The following is a 15,106-nucleotide window of genomic DNA, read 5'->3' as shown; positions in this document are numbered from 1 at the left end:
ATTCATACAAAACATTGTATTACGCCAGCATCAATCATAATTTGACAGATCATCTCTTGTTTACTGTGCCATCTACCAGGGCTGAGTTCATGCAAGACAGTAATGCATGGGGCAAAGCATCCCTAACACACTTAATTATCCTACCCACAGTTCTCAGAGATTTTAATTTATCCAGTGCAGCAAGTGATAACAAAGTTCGTAATCATAATCATAAACACACGATAATCATAAAGCACAAGTAATTTTTTACTACACTCTTGTTTTTTTCAGGCTGTTAACCTAGTGACTAATGAAACCGAAGTCTCATACATTAAATTATCTCGTATGAAATTGCTTTGTCCATGTTGAAAATAGGGTGGATGTAGTGAAGTATGGGGCCAACAGTCATACGGGAGCACCAACAGAATCTTTCCCTGTGGAATTTTCCAGATAGCCTATGTTTTACACGTGCACAGAAAAACACCAACAAATCCTAATGGTTAAACTATATATAACTATATAACTATATATATAAAACATATTGCTACTACGTATTTGCACATATATATAAAAATTGTTATTGTAACTTTTGTTGAAAAATATTTCCACAGAATAATGAAAATAATATTATTCTACTTTCAACTCCATACAACTATTTAACATTCACACGTTTATTCAGATGCATCTTGTTGTTTGTGTGCGACACAGATTCAAATTTGCCGCCAATTCCCGCCCACAACGTCGAATGTGTCATAGGTCATAACAGCCGAAAGAGCAATGATTTGGTCACATGTTTTACACATTTGAATTGACAAACGGTTGTCAGAGACGTCTTCTCAACGGGTTTGCGCGGGTGTTTTCAATTCAATGCTTTTAGGTGAGCCATCCTCGGATATCATCGAGCTGCATTGGCATTTTGGAATAAGGAATGTAATGTTTTCTCCTGCGTTTCGAACGAAGGTAAGAGTGTTTTCAGCGCGATATAAAAAGTATACATTTGTAACTGGTGTGAAATATTTGAATAGTTTTCCCCCTATATTGTATAATTTTCTTGAATTTACTTGTTATACTACTTTTGTTTTCTGTTTTATAATTCAAATGGATTAATGAATCTCACACAATTTTGTTCATATTACTGTTCACAAGTAAGAGAATATAACGTTAAATTAAAGGAACTTTTCTTCGAGTCTTCGTTTAGAGTGGGAGCGTCATCGGTGAAACATCGCGGGGTTTCTCCATACGACGTGCGATCGCATGCACGTTGTTTTTCTCGAGGACGTTTCTCTGGTAAGATGAGTTTTATTGTCCAAATGCAAGTTTTTGCTCCAGTGTGATTTAAGTGATAACAGCATTTGATCGTGTGGATTGTGATGAAGTGTTTAATTGTAATAAGATTATGAAATTCATAATGTGCTTATAATTATATTATTACACCCAGTGTCTACAGGAGAGCGTGAGAGAGAAGCCATTGCCCCGTTGATCCACTGATGATGTGGTCTGTTAACAGGTATGTTGTTTGATTAGTTAAATTTTATGAAAGAAAATAGATCTGGTTGACTGTTAATAAACATGTATTGTACATAGTGTTTTAAGAATCCATTTGAATGATTCGTGCTGTGCATGACGCACGTGGTGAGGCCTGCACATGGTGTAGGTTCTAAATGTAGTGAATGTTTCATTTGGATGATAGGTATGGCATTGTAATTGTTTCATTAGCATAATAAATCATTTGCATATTCTAGTCTTAAAGCGATAGTTCACCCTGAAATTAAAATTAGCCCATGATTTACTCACATTCTAAGTGTATATAACCTTTCAGACGAATACATTCATATTAACAAATGCCCTGGCTCTTCCCAGCTTTATAATGGAAGTGAATGGGTGTAAAAGTGCATCTATCCGTGATAAAAGTGAAACTCTGGATGTTTTCGTTCACTTAGATCTGTTACACACGAAAGCTATGAAAGGTAATTTTCAAAATTCTATAATGGGGCACTTTAATATAACTCCGATTGTATTTGTCTGAAAGATGAATGTCATATACACCTAGGATTGCTTGAGGGTGAGTAAATCACAGGCTAAATGTCATTTTTGGGTGAACTACCAATGCCATACAAAATATCCATGTCTTTCGTTTCTCAGTGGAAGAAAAATAACGTTTTTTTTTTAGGAAAACATTTCTGGACTTTTCTTCACAGAATGTAGTTTAATGGCACCCAATGTTTCTCAGTTCATATCCATGCAGTTTCAAAGGTCTTTGAAGTGCTTCAACGGGCTCAGCACGATACCAGCTGAGGACGAGGGGGTTTTCTAGCGAAACGATCGATTATTTTTATTATAAAAAAATTATATACTTTATATACAATAGTTTAAATTGAGCTCAAGACTGAAGAAGCCGGGAACTACATCCTCATGCTTGGATGGCACCGGCATTGTACCCATATATATAAGTTCAGTTTGTAAACAGTGGTGCGGTACTTCCGCACGTGCATGCGCCGTTGAGCATGATGTCGTAGTTCCCGGCTTATTCAGTCTTGAGCTCAATCCGAACTATTGTATATAAAGTATATAATTGTTTTATAATAAAAATAATTGATCGTTTCGCTAGAAAACCCCCTCGTCCTCAGCTGGTATCGTGCTGAGCCCGTTGAAGCACTTCAAAGACCTTTGAAACTGCATGGATATGAACTGAGAAACATTGGGTCCCATTAAACTACATTCTGTGAAGAAAAGTCCAGAAATGTTTTCCTAAAAAAAACGTTATTTCTCTTCCACTGAGGACAGAAAGACATGGATATCTTGGATGGCATTGGGGTGAGTAAACTTAAGAAATTCATTTTGAGGTGAACTAATCCTTTAATATCAATCATAACAGGTTGTTTCATACCCCTTTTCCACCAACAAGAACCGGGTGCTGGTTCAGACCAGCTCTGCCTTGGTGGAAAAGGGGTATCAGTGTTTACTCCATAATGAGTTTGTACATTTAAAAGAAGCTTAAACTAATCCATTACACCTTAAAGGTGCACTATGTAAGAGTCATTCATGGATAGGGGAAGTCCTAACCCTAAATTTAAATAGTATTTTAAAATATGTCCTCCTTTTGTGATTTCAGGTTATAGATAAACCTGTGCTTGTGGATCTACATCAGATGACCATGACAACCCAGGTGTGGAAATAGGGGACTGTTTTTAATCTGAAATCTGTGTAATCTATGATGAACGATTCTTCTGACACCATATGAATGCATACAGTCGTCTGGCAGAAGCTAGATAATTTTGATTATAAAGTTATAAATATGGATGCTTTTCTTACACAAACGCATCTCTTTGCTTCAGAAGGCCTTTATTAAAGGATTAGTCTACCTCAAAATGAATTTCTTGAGTTTACTCACCCCAATGCCATCCAAGATGTCCATGTCTTTCTTTCTTCAGTGGAAGAGAAATTAAGTTTGAGGAAAACATTTCAGCATTTTTATCAACACAATGGACATCAATCGCAATGCAGTTTCAAATGGCTGTGGACGTCAGGAATAGGGTCTTATTTAGCGAAACGATTGGTAATTTAAAAAAAAAACAGACACACAACATGTATATACTTTTTAACCACAATTATTCGACTTGTGCTTGTGTTGCACCTCGCTGGGCATTACGTCATCACGTTGGAATCGTCACCCGTCATGTCATTTATCGGTGTACTCCGGTTTAAAAAGGCAGGGAAGTGCGACAAATACCATCTCATTTTGTCCTCCAATTTCAAAATTCGTCCGACATCTTTTTTTATTTATTTAAAAGAAATTGCGACGTTTCCAACATGATGACATAATGCCTGGCGCGTTGCAGACCAGCACAAGACAAACATTTATATACTTTTTAACCACAATTGTTCATTTAAAAATGAAAAAAACTGTTTCGCTAGATACTTTATGACCCTATTTCTCAGGTGCGATCGTGCACATCCCTTGAAACTGCATTGATTTGGATTTCAACATTTTGGTTGCGTTTGAAGTCCGTTGAGTGGAGAAAAGTCCTGAAATGTTTTCCTCAAACTTAATTTCTTTTACACTTAAGAAAGGCATGGATATCTTGGATGGCATTGGGGTGAGTAAATTATCAGGAAATTAATTTTGAGGTGAACTAAATCTTTAACCCCCCCAGAGCCCTGTGATTGTTTTTATGATGGATAGATGCACTTTTATGGACTTCAAAACAGAAGCACCTGTTCACTTTAGCTAACCCTTTAAAAAGTATTTTTAACTCTGGACCAAGAAAATGTTTCAGTAATTGCTTTAAAAAAACAGAAGTTCACTAATATCTGTCTGGAAATACAGGAAGGCCTTTCCTACTCTATGGGTATGCTTTTCTTTGAGAACCATGATAAAAGTAGCTTTGGTATGATTTAACTGTGAGCATCACCTTACAGTGTCAGTAAATTTGTAAAATAAATTTAGCAGATATTCATTCATTGATTCTTCTGGCTGACATGTTAGTGTCTTAAAAAAAGTTACCATCAAAATAGCAAAAAACACTCACTCACTCTCACTCACTCATACGGATAGTGAAAACACGTTATTTAGACCCATGCATAGTTCAAAATATTGTGTATTTTAATTCCTTTAAATGTTTTTATTTATCCATTAAAACATTTTATTTGACAATCACTTAATTATCATAATGTAGCTATTTTTTCATGCTCTGCTTGTATTTCTACTGTCCAATTAACATTAAACGTTTGTTTGCAATTCACTAAAATGACTGTTCTGTTTTATTGGAGGTACCCATTACATTTTTATAGATTTTGTTTTACTGGTAGAAATAACATTTCTTAGTTACTATACATTAGATTGGCTATATTTTAACACAAAATATTGTTTCATATAACGACAACTAAATACCTTAATTTACAGATTATGTATGTAGCTAATTTTAAGGTATTTTTAACGTACTATGATTATTTTTGCAATGGCCAATAATTTTAAATATATTTATGTAATATTTTTGTCTTTGATTTTATGTACTTATTGGGGTTTTATCGATTGTTCTTAGTTCTTTTACAAAGATAAACTGTATTTTGAAATTAACAAATAAAAGCCATATATTCACAGAGATTAACCTAAAAGGTAGTTGTTTTTTAATGTATTTTCACATAATAATTACGTTTTCTTACATGTCTTTTTACTTATTTTACAAAGATAAACTGTATTTTGAAAGAATATTACTGTATAAATACAGAGAAACTTGATAAAGTAACAAATAAAAGCCATATATTTACAGAGATTAACCTGAAAGGTAGTTGTTTTTAATGTATTTTCACATAATTATTACGTTTTCTTACATGTCTTTTTACTTATTTTACAAAGATAAACATTATTTTGAAAGAAAATTCCTGTATAAATACAGAGAAACTTGATAAAGTAACAAATAAAAGCCATATATTTACAGAGATTAACCTGAAAGTTAGTTGTTTTTATTGTATTTTCACATAATTATTACGTTTTCTTACATGTCTTTTTACTTATTTTACAAAGATAAACTGTATTTTGAAAGAATATTACTGTATAAATACAGAGAAACTTGATAAAGTAACAAATAAAAGCCATATATTTACAGAGATTAACCTGAAAGGTAGTTGTTTTTAATGTATTTTCACATAATTTATCTGTTTTTCTACAGTTAAATAACAATTATTTACAGTAATACACTGTAATTAAATGAATTATGACTGTAAAATATTCTCTGTATTTTTACGGTTTTTGCATGTAATTTTGAAAAACATTCTTTTACTGTAATTTGACGGAATACGTCTGGCAACTTTGCTGCCAGAGATTTACCGTTTTTTTACGGGTTTTTTTTTTACAGTGTAGTCAGAAGCCTTCCAGTTGCATTTTGTACAACTTGCAGTCGATTCATGGATACCCCCCATAACCTGCCTATTCTTGGGTGTTGAAAAAAACACCATTTTATTTCTTGGTGAAAACACTTAGGTGAAAAGTGGTTTGGTTATACAAGAGCAGATATTTGTATTTCCTCCAGCATTATTTGTAGACACGTGTGCTCAAACCACAGGCATAACGCTTCAGTTAGATCTTTATGTAGTAATTTTTTCTAAAGCAAAAGTTAATTAATTACTATTGATTAATAGTGTTAATAGTTTTGTTGGGATTCTTTACTTTACCCATTTGAACCTGTCCAAACTGTAATGGCAACAATTCTAACATCATACTGAATCAGTCAGTTTTTCAAAAGCTGAACATTTTCCCTCAGTTATCCTACATAGTTCCCCTTTCTTTCACAACACACTGGGAAAGGCCTTGATGTGAGTTTGTTGAGCTTGAATTGTTTGGTAAACACTGACACTGTTGCCAGGCAGAAACTTTCCCTCTTTGTAAGCCAAACAAAAATTGCAGCCTGGCTGAGTCCACTCCTTTCTGAGTACAAAATCCCCCATATTTTTTATTAAAAATAATGTAGTAATGCAAAAGTGAAAGTGTAAGGAAAAGGACAATTTAATGTTCACTCTTTCTAAACCTACGTACATCATATCATCATGATGTCATATGACTGTTCTGTTTAACCAAGCTCTGTCTCTCTGTCTTCTACAATCATGTAACCTATCTTTCACAATACTGTAGCACAGACAAGCAGTGAATCCTTTGATTCACCAGGCAGCTGCCACTGAATAGAGCTCCCACTCCGGTTTTTCTGAAAATCAGCTTATTAATAATTAATAACCGCTCTCCATGAAATCATCACATAATAGACAGACAGTCCAGATTATAGACATGGAAAATAGACCAAATCACATTCATTGACCTCCCATCCATTTCCATCTCATCAGCTTCCTACACGGACACAGAAGTCTTCATCTCTCAGCTGTATCACAGTTAAAATGTAGGCCAGTGAGCCATAAGTCATATATATGAGCAAAGTAACCTGGGAGGTGTTAAACATTAATCGGCTTCCAGACAGACACTGGGACATTAATAAGGTTGGTCAGCACTTTTGAACTGTGATAACAGTGTTCTAAATTTTAAGGATGACTCACCTTTAAAATCGAGTAAGACGTTTTACTAAAGGAATTAAAATCATAAGGCTCATTTAACCACCCTTGCCTTGTATTATTTAATGCATCTTATACATTTTCCGTACAATTAAATGTGTAAAACTCTTGAGTTAATGTTGCTACAACATTATACAGCTTCTCGTTTCACTGGGTTATACAAACCGCACTTCACTACTTGAGTAAATGCAAGTACGGTGTTTAGTATGCCATAGATGGTTGTTGCATGTATGGTTTATTTATTTATTTATTTACGGTCAAACACGGTCTGTCAAAAATACAGGTGAAATGCCTGTTTTAGCCTCAAGCAAGGAATTTTCTCACAACGCAAGAGTCCAGATAAACACATACAGCTACAATTCCTCACAATGGTCTATGCTGCAATCTTTAGCTAAAAAAAGAGATCAAACGAGACTAAAATGAATTTATAGAACAATACTGTCGCTTTTGTTTGTTTGGATATTTTTGATCACTTTAGGATGAGCAGACTCGTTTTGTAAAACCTCAGAGTGAACATCATGGATGAAGAAACCCAACCCCAATCGTATTTTCAACTGAACAGCCAATCAGATCACACCAATCACAGTCACCATGGGCTTTGATAGGCTGCTGATGACATCATAACTACAGAAAGTAAAACAACACCAATTAATGAGCAAGTGCTGCTCAATCCGGCAATAAGGTTGTTTAAATGCCCCTGACAACATGCCTACTAGGCTGACTGTGTCCTTTCTATAGCTTAAATTGAAGATCACTCAAGCAACTGTCTCTACCCATGCTTCCAAAACCCCTCAAACTTGCTGAGATTACTGCATGCTTGACCTTTTAAAGTACAGACTGTTCTCATATAAAGTACATTCAGACACCAGATGTCATGTTTTCATTCGACAAGATCAGGCCACATAGCTTATGAAGGCTTGATATTGTTTTCTACATAATGTACAATCAAGACTTTTGGGGATTTAATATAAAAAAGAAAATAACTAATAATCCAGCACCATCCTAATAGCAATTTGAGAAGAGAAGGTCAAACGGTGTGCCCACATGGAGGCACTGACGTCATATAATAGGCACAGCATGCTCAATCTGACTTGTGAGATAAACAAAGTCACGTTGAGCATGACTGAGCACTGCTCGCTGATAACTGCAACAAAATATCAGTGGTAGAGGTCTGATAGTGAGGGGGAGTTTTACAAGGCAGTTGGGTCATAGAGAGGGAGAAAGAGAGAAATAGACAGCAAAACAGATCTATGTGGAGAGAGATTCATCTGTACCTTCATCATTACTTGCACAGATAAGCCAGACATCCAACAAAGCTGTCCAAAAGAGTTGACAATAGCAAGGTCAGGCCAGGTCAAACAATATGAAATTATACAATACCAATATGGAAATTTAATCAAACAACAAATGTGTCAACATTTTTCATTAATAATGTGTTTTGGGATTGCATCTGTTTATATTAACATTTGAATGCATGCACACATGTATGCATTATATTAAATCGTGTACATGTTTCTCCACATTGTGTTTTCTTTTTCACTATAACCTCTGGAAGGGATGCAGTAAAAAAGCCCATATACTAAACAGATACATGCAAGAATTTTCAGACTTATAGGCATTTATTAAAACAATGTAATTTTGGGTGAACATTCCCTTTAATTCCCAAATTTTCAGACCTTAGCATGAATTATGCAAGCTGCGGTATTCTTGCTCCATCAACTGGTGAATCATGTGAATTGCTGGAAAACAGCCTTGTATGTTACTAATGTGGTTAGATGGATTGTAGTAGATTGATTCTGTCCATCCCTGTGTATAATCAGTAAAGATAGTGTTATTTATTAACTGTTAAATATATAAATAAGTAAATCCATATAAAACACAGAATAATTTTCCTTAAGGGACAGTTCACCCAAAGATGTCCATCAACAATTGATGGCAAAAATATACACTCCTGAACAAAATCTTAAGACCGGGAAAAACATCACAAGTATTTGCACTTCTCGCTGGTGGATCGTAACAAGGTTTTTAAGTATTGCTTCAAAATTCCAAAACAAGAAACAGGAGCAAGAGAGTAGGCAATTTATTGAAAACTTCATTTAAACTCCAACAGGGTGTTCATCAGCTGATCAAAAGTTTAAGACCACAGACATACAACAGATCTAAAAGTGTCAGAAATGGACTCAGTAGTGAGTAGCCCCACCGTTCTTGTTGATCACTTCAAACACTTGTTTCGGCATGATTGATGTGACTGTTTCCAGGAGGCAGGTGGCAACGTTGCTCCATGTGGTGAAGATGGCTTCAAGAATGGCTATTTATACATTTGATCAGCTGATGACCAGGCTGTTTGAGTTTAAATTAAGCTTTCAATACATTTAGCCTACTCTCAGTTTTTTTGTCTCTTGCTCCTGTTTCTTGTTTTTGCATTTTGAAGCAGCACTTATAACCTGGTTACTATCCACCAGCAAGAAATGTTAATACTTGTAATGTTTCCCCCGGTCTTAAGACTTTGTTCAGGAGAGTATTTTGATAAATGTCTCAGCGGTTTTGTGTTCATAAAATGAAAGTCTAAATATCTGTCGTGTTCTGCAGAAGAAACTAAGTCAAACAGGTTTGGAATGACATTAAGAAATTATGAAAGGATTTTCATTTTTTGGTGAAATATCCCTTTAGCCTACTTTGAATTAATTGCACAAAGACGACTTTATGGAAATCAGACACAAGTACTGCCAAAATACTGCAAAGTGCATTGCAAAAAAAAACTCTTTAAATAAAATATGCTGACTACTCTGGGATATAACTGCATTTTTGAGATATGTCCATATCTGAGCAATCCAAAGAAACAGCATATATCAACAAATTGCTTAAGAATGAGGCAACTTTAGAACTGATAAACTCAATGGCTCAGGACAGAGCATTACACAGAGCTAAAGGTGGCATGCAGTGAAACTTACAACACTAAAAGTTTTTTTAGTTATCAAATCTTTTAAAGGCCATAGAATAGTGATTAATGTTTATGTACAAAACATTAATATGAAATTTAAATGCAGTCAGCAGATTATAATATATAACCAATTTAAATATGAATATTAAATATGTCATTCCTTTTCTGAAGACACACATAAAATATTGTAACTAATTTCAATCAATATGTCCACACACGGAGAGTAGGTGACATAAGTGTACTAGAAGTTCAAGTTTTGTGAGGCAGCTCATTTATAAATTAACTAAGAACTTTGGCACAAGAAAATATGCAAAGTTGTTTGAACAGAAATAATTAAAAAATACTTTTGAGAAAGCAATTTATGCTTATAAGATTATGTCAAGAAGAAATGCAGTGAGAAATACTGGAATGACTGTGTCCATGTGTTTAACGTGACAGATCTCCAAAACGCTAAATAGCATTTGGTCAGTTCAGTATGTGTCACTTAGCCCGGTTCTCCCCACTTTCGCTATATGCTTATTTACAATGTTGAGTTCATGACAAAGTCATCTAAGCCTGTTTCTCTTGACCACAATGGTCCCGGCCACTATGTCATATACAGTTCTGTTGTGCTGAAAGAAAAGCAGTGTGATGAACGCTGGAAAGAAGAATGCGATGGAGAAGTTCTTGTTTAAAGCTCTCACAGTTGACCTACAAGAAGAAGAATGACTGTCATTTTTTTATAATTCTACATATAATTATAAAAAATTGAATCAAACCAAACCACATTGGGCAAAATGTATGTAATGTATTATGTCAATTAAAATAGCAATACTAACGCAGAAAGCGTGACGTTAGTTGCCGGTACAACAAGGACTCGGTTGGGTTGCACCAGGACAGAGCTGTCACAAGTGACCACTCGTAGGCCAACGATGAACTTCCCTGGTGTGGCACCACCAGCTCCCCAAATACATATTATCTAAAAACAATCCATAGTTAAGTCTGTTAAGTCATCGTGTTAAGCTTTAATGTTCATTTCATCAGATGAGTTTAATTATGTGAACTAACCTCATAAAAGCATACCAATATTCTGTACACCAGAGCCACAAGCATCATCTTCTGTAGCTCCTCCATCGACGTGTCTTCATCTATCTCCTCTACAATGAAGTGCATGGCAAACTTCGAAATGTCCCTGAAAAGAGATTTCAAGGCGTTCAATTCTCCAACTTTTGTTGATGTGAGGAATCCGTGATATGTTAGGAAATATACATAAAAGGGCAAACTCACTTCATTCCACTAAAGTGGACAATACTAAGGACAATTGTGGCTTTGATAAAGAAAAGAATAAAGAAATCCACCATTTCCGCCAAGAAGCGTTGCAGAGGTGATGGGATGTAATATTCTCTTCCTAGACAAAACACATTATAGACATCAACTACGATTTGTTAATCGGGTGATCGCGTGACTCGATGCTTCGATCACTATATAAATTACCAACATTAGAGAAAAGTAATAAATTGTCTACTGGAAATTATTACCTGGCTGTTGAGCATTTCCATTCTGCTGTTGTTGTTGTTGTGGCAGCGGCGCGGGTGTTGTTGCATGCGCACGAAAGCTCTGACCACTTAAGCTTCCAGCCGGAGCTGCTCCGTTACCTGCAACGGGAAGGGTTGGTAATGGAAAGGCAAACGGATTGCTTAACCAGTTGCGAAGGTCTCCGTTGGACATATCAGCACCCCACGTCGTCGCTCCGGAGGTTTCATTTGATCCTTGTGTCGGGAAACAGGGTGGAAAGGAAACCGCAGACATTGCTACCCAGCTTTGCCAGTTCATATAGCTGTAGTAGTACTGCCACATCCATTCCTGTAACTTCTCGCAGTATTCCGTCGTGGTGACAGCGGTGGAGGTGTCCTGTTTGCTCTTAGAACGGGACTTGTGAATCTGTGTTTTCGGCATTTCGCCGTTTGCAGTTCTGCTGTTTTTTGACAGCGATTTATCTTTATCGCGAGTGTTGTCCGCCATGACACCTTTTTTATGCGACAACGTAACAATGTTATCAACTTCCGGTATTATTTTATAATGCATAATAAAAGTTTTCACGGTGCAAGATCGCCAAAGGGTAACGTTCATATCTCTTACTAGGTGTTTTGTCTTTATGTAACATACCGGTGGTTTGCCGAAAGGAACTGTGTATATTGTTAATATTTATTGAAACCCTTCACAGCTTTGAACGTTTTTATAACAGATTTACACAGCTCCATCTCGGCAGACTTCATTAATTAATCAATCAATCAATCAATGTATTTTATTTAAATATTTTTTATTAATATTTGAACAGGCTGGTTCGTGAAATCATAGGTCAGTCGAGCTATTCTATTACACACACCACACTAAAGACTGGGAGTATTGCAAGCCTTTTGCATTTTTGGTCTTATGTGTCCTTAAACATTTTCAGATAACAGAAAATAGATAACAGTACTCTTTAAGGTATTTAACTTACAACGTACAGGAGACTTCATGAAAAACAGTGCAATATTACAGCCACAATGGGGTAAATCATGATCATTCAGACCTACAGACATAAATCACATCAACGGCAAAATCCAATGAGTTGAAGTAACAAGAGAAAAATTGACACAATGTCAAGGTACAAGTTGAGTGCAGCAAAAATGTATTCTTCTGGACTGATGCTGTATTTGTGCTTTCCACCAAGTATGAGCTGTGTGTCCATTACCAGGTACTTCAAACACAAAGTAATGAAAGCAGTAAGTAGGTAGCCTACTATTTAACATAATGTCACTGACTCATGATCGCTATTTAAAGCCTAGATTATGCATATTTCCTTATTTATAAGGTATGATTAATAAAATAATTCAGTTGTCAAGAAGTGAACCTACCACAGAGAAGACCAACGTTCCCAGCGATGCATAAGTGATGTACAAATACTTTGGAACATAAATGTTAACACATGAATATAAACAAGTGAACATTTTTAATAAGCGGAGGAAACATATTAATTTGACTACGTGGCTTACCTGCGATCTCAAGATTGCACAAAGCAACGCAAAAGAAATCATTGTCCAGCATATTGCCCACATAGTTCCATAAGCAAGTGTGAAGTCCCACTACAACCAAGCATAGTCAACAAATTATAATAAAGGTTTATTTATTACAGTCATCAAATCTGTTAAATAATGCCGAGTTTGAGATTTCTGGATATTTTAAGCAGATGCACTTACTTTAGACTGTAACGCAAACAAACTCATTGCAAGCGACACTAAAGCAGTTGCACCCGCTGCCCAGAGCACTGCCTCGGCTGAATAGAACCTGGACAGTAATTACAGTGTATTTACACTTTATCACACTATTACACTTTTTTACACCATCCCTAACGATAACATTGGCAGTATTTACTAAAGTTGTAATGGAAGTACATGGGATTATGAATTTTACTTACACTGTTATTGATCCAAGAAGCAAACCCTCTGCAATTGTCTGTTAAAAAAGGAACGTTTAGCAATGACAAAACAGTTGCCTGGTTCACTATATTTTAAAACTATGGTGTATGGCTCTCTCTGCTTTTACTTACAAACAATCCTAGGAAGATGAAGTTCAAGGGCACCTTCCGACGTATGTCACCACAACAGGCAAGCACAATGATTAGAACGAATGTTCCAGCCCTTGTCATTTTAAATAAACACAAAAGAGATGAGGCGTATGTATGAATTCTGTTGAGGACAGATAGACTCGATACATGCAGATTATTCATAGGTGAAACTCATGAAATTTACTATCAATCAAATTGCAAAGGAGAAGAAAAATGTAATGCTCACAGCATAGTGTATGGAAACCAGCTTGTGTTTCTCACCCAGACTCTGAGTGTCGCCCTTTAAGAAATAAACTCATAAATGTACAAAATAACATTATTTTCAGTAAACTTAAACGTCAGCGGGGTACAAAGTATATATAAAAGTCCAATAGGTTTTCAACAATATGGCTGAGGTACTTAAGGCTATGAAGTAAACGTAACATGTAAATATCTGTACTTTGTGTGAAAATAAATGAAGTAGGTTTGGTAAGATAAATACCAGTCTACTCACCAATAAAGAAAAGCACAGATAATTCCAACTGTTGTTAATAATTGAACCGTAAGCGTCAGGTACACCTTTTTAATAAAACCTGGATGCAACACATACAAATTGTTATAATTGACCAGTCTAGCTTCAGTCAAATAAATCTGTATAGTCCTATGCTATGTAATTGACATTGCTTTTCATTTCTATTACAAAATTAACTATTTTAGCCTTTTTCTGAGCTGATTTGAGCACAATTAAAATGTTTATTTATACATTAGTGAACGTTACATAACAACATCAAGTCTTTGAAGAAAATATTTTATCCCAACTGACCTCTCCTTATGGCAGCATCTGAAAAGCAGTTAACATTATCAAAGCCCAGGTTGTACTCCGGGGGAGCGCTGTCTGGAATCCCCATATTGATTCTCTCATCAGCTGGGGGCATCATGCCAACAGGTGGCTCCCCAACTTTGCCCTGCATTTCATTAGGGTGTTGCGGGAGATAATAGTTGTATGTAGGGGGAGGCTGCTCACTGCTCATATTGGCTCTCTCAACAAATCTAATAAACCATAATACGACACCATAAGTTAAGAACTTATAGAGAAAATTAAGAGTAATCACAGATCTCAACACAAAAACAGATTTGATGATACACGTAACTAACAAACAAACAGTACAACTGATTGTATGAGCAAATTATCAAGATCTAAACTGTATTCAGTATGTACATTTTTACTAAAGTTCATTGAAATCCTATTCGGCACTTACCTTTTAGCCTGGCACCGGTTTGCTTCCTATATGATTTGTGCCGGGCAAAGTCTATTCTCAATCAGTTTGTCTCCATGGTAACTCGACGTTAGCCCTGCAAATCAATACACGTTCATAAAGGCCAGGTTCACCTGTGTGGGTATATCTGCGTGTGTTTACATTTCACCATGAATGAAAACATTCCACTATTAAGTATCATTTATAAGATTAATAAGTTCTACTTATTTTTAAGACATAACTCTAATGAGCACTTGGCTTTATCCGTGCAGTTCAATGTGTCATCAGTGATCATGAGATCCCTCTCAC

At 35.7% G+C, this 15,106-nt stretch overlaps 2 protein-coding genes and 1 long non-coding RNA gene across 4 annotated transcripts; 1 reads left to right on the top strand and 2 right to left on the bottom strand.

Moving 5' to 3' along the window:
• Positions 1-758: 758 nt before the first annotated feature.
• On the top strand, positions 759-4,723 carry LOC306901235. 2 transcript variants are annotated; one of them, XR_013787366.1, is made up of 4 exons: positions 759-939; positions 1,152-1,266; positions 1,418-1,486; positions 3,092-4,723. It is a non-coding gene; the product is annotated as an uncharacterized lncRNA (long non-coding RNA). The 2 variants fall into 2 exon arrangements; XR_013787367.1 differs by having other exon boundaries at positions 767-939; positions 1,178-1,266.
• A 3,916-nt stretch (positions 4,724-8,639) lies between these two features.
• fam8a1b (family with sequence similarity 8 member A1b) lies at positions 8,640-12,052 on the bottom strand. Its single transcript, XM_079468838.1, has 5 exons — positions 11,494-12,052; positions 11,243-11,363; positions 11,024-11,147; positions 10,795-10,934; positions 8,640-10,666 (listed from the first exon to the last, which is right to left on the bottom strand). The coding sequence occupies exons 1-5, from the start codon at positions 12,038-12,040 to the stop codon at positions 10,522-10,524; spliced, it is 1,077 nt and encodes a 358-aa protein (XP_079324964.1). The 5' UTR covers positions 12,041-12,052; the 3' UTR covers positions 8,640-10,521.
• A 228-nt stretch (positions 12,053-12,280) lies between these two features.
• LOC306901224 (protein lifeguard 1) lies at positions 12,281-14,839 on the bottom strand. Its single transcript, XM_079468841.1, has 10 exons — positions 14,801-14,839; positions 14,365-14,591; positions 14,056-14,134; positions 13,789-13,842; positions 13,545-13,635; positions 13,413-13,450; positions 13,195-13,282; positions 12,991-13,080; positions 12,853-12,900; positions 12,281-12,695 (listed from the first exon to the last, which is right to left on the bottom strand). Exons 2-10 carry the CDS (start codon positions 14,570-14,572, stop codon positions 12,546-12,548), a joined length of 846 nt encoding a protein of 281 aa, XP_079324967.1. The 5' UTR covers positions 14,573-14,591; positions 14,801-14,839; the 3' UTR covers positions 12,281-12,545.
• Between the last annotated feature and the right edge of the window lie 267 nt (positions 14,840-15,106).

This window comes from Barbatula barbatula, assembly GCF_947034865.1.
Source record: "Barbatula barbatula genome assembly, chromosome: 12".
Lineage (NCBI taxonomy): Eukaryota > Metazoa > Chordata > Actinopteri > Cypriniformes > Nemacheilidae > Barbatula > Barbatula barbatula.
The sequence above is the reverse complement of the archived record's forward strand: the minus strand, read 5'-3'. Positions and strand labels throughout refer to the sequence as shown.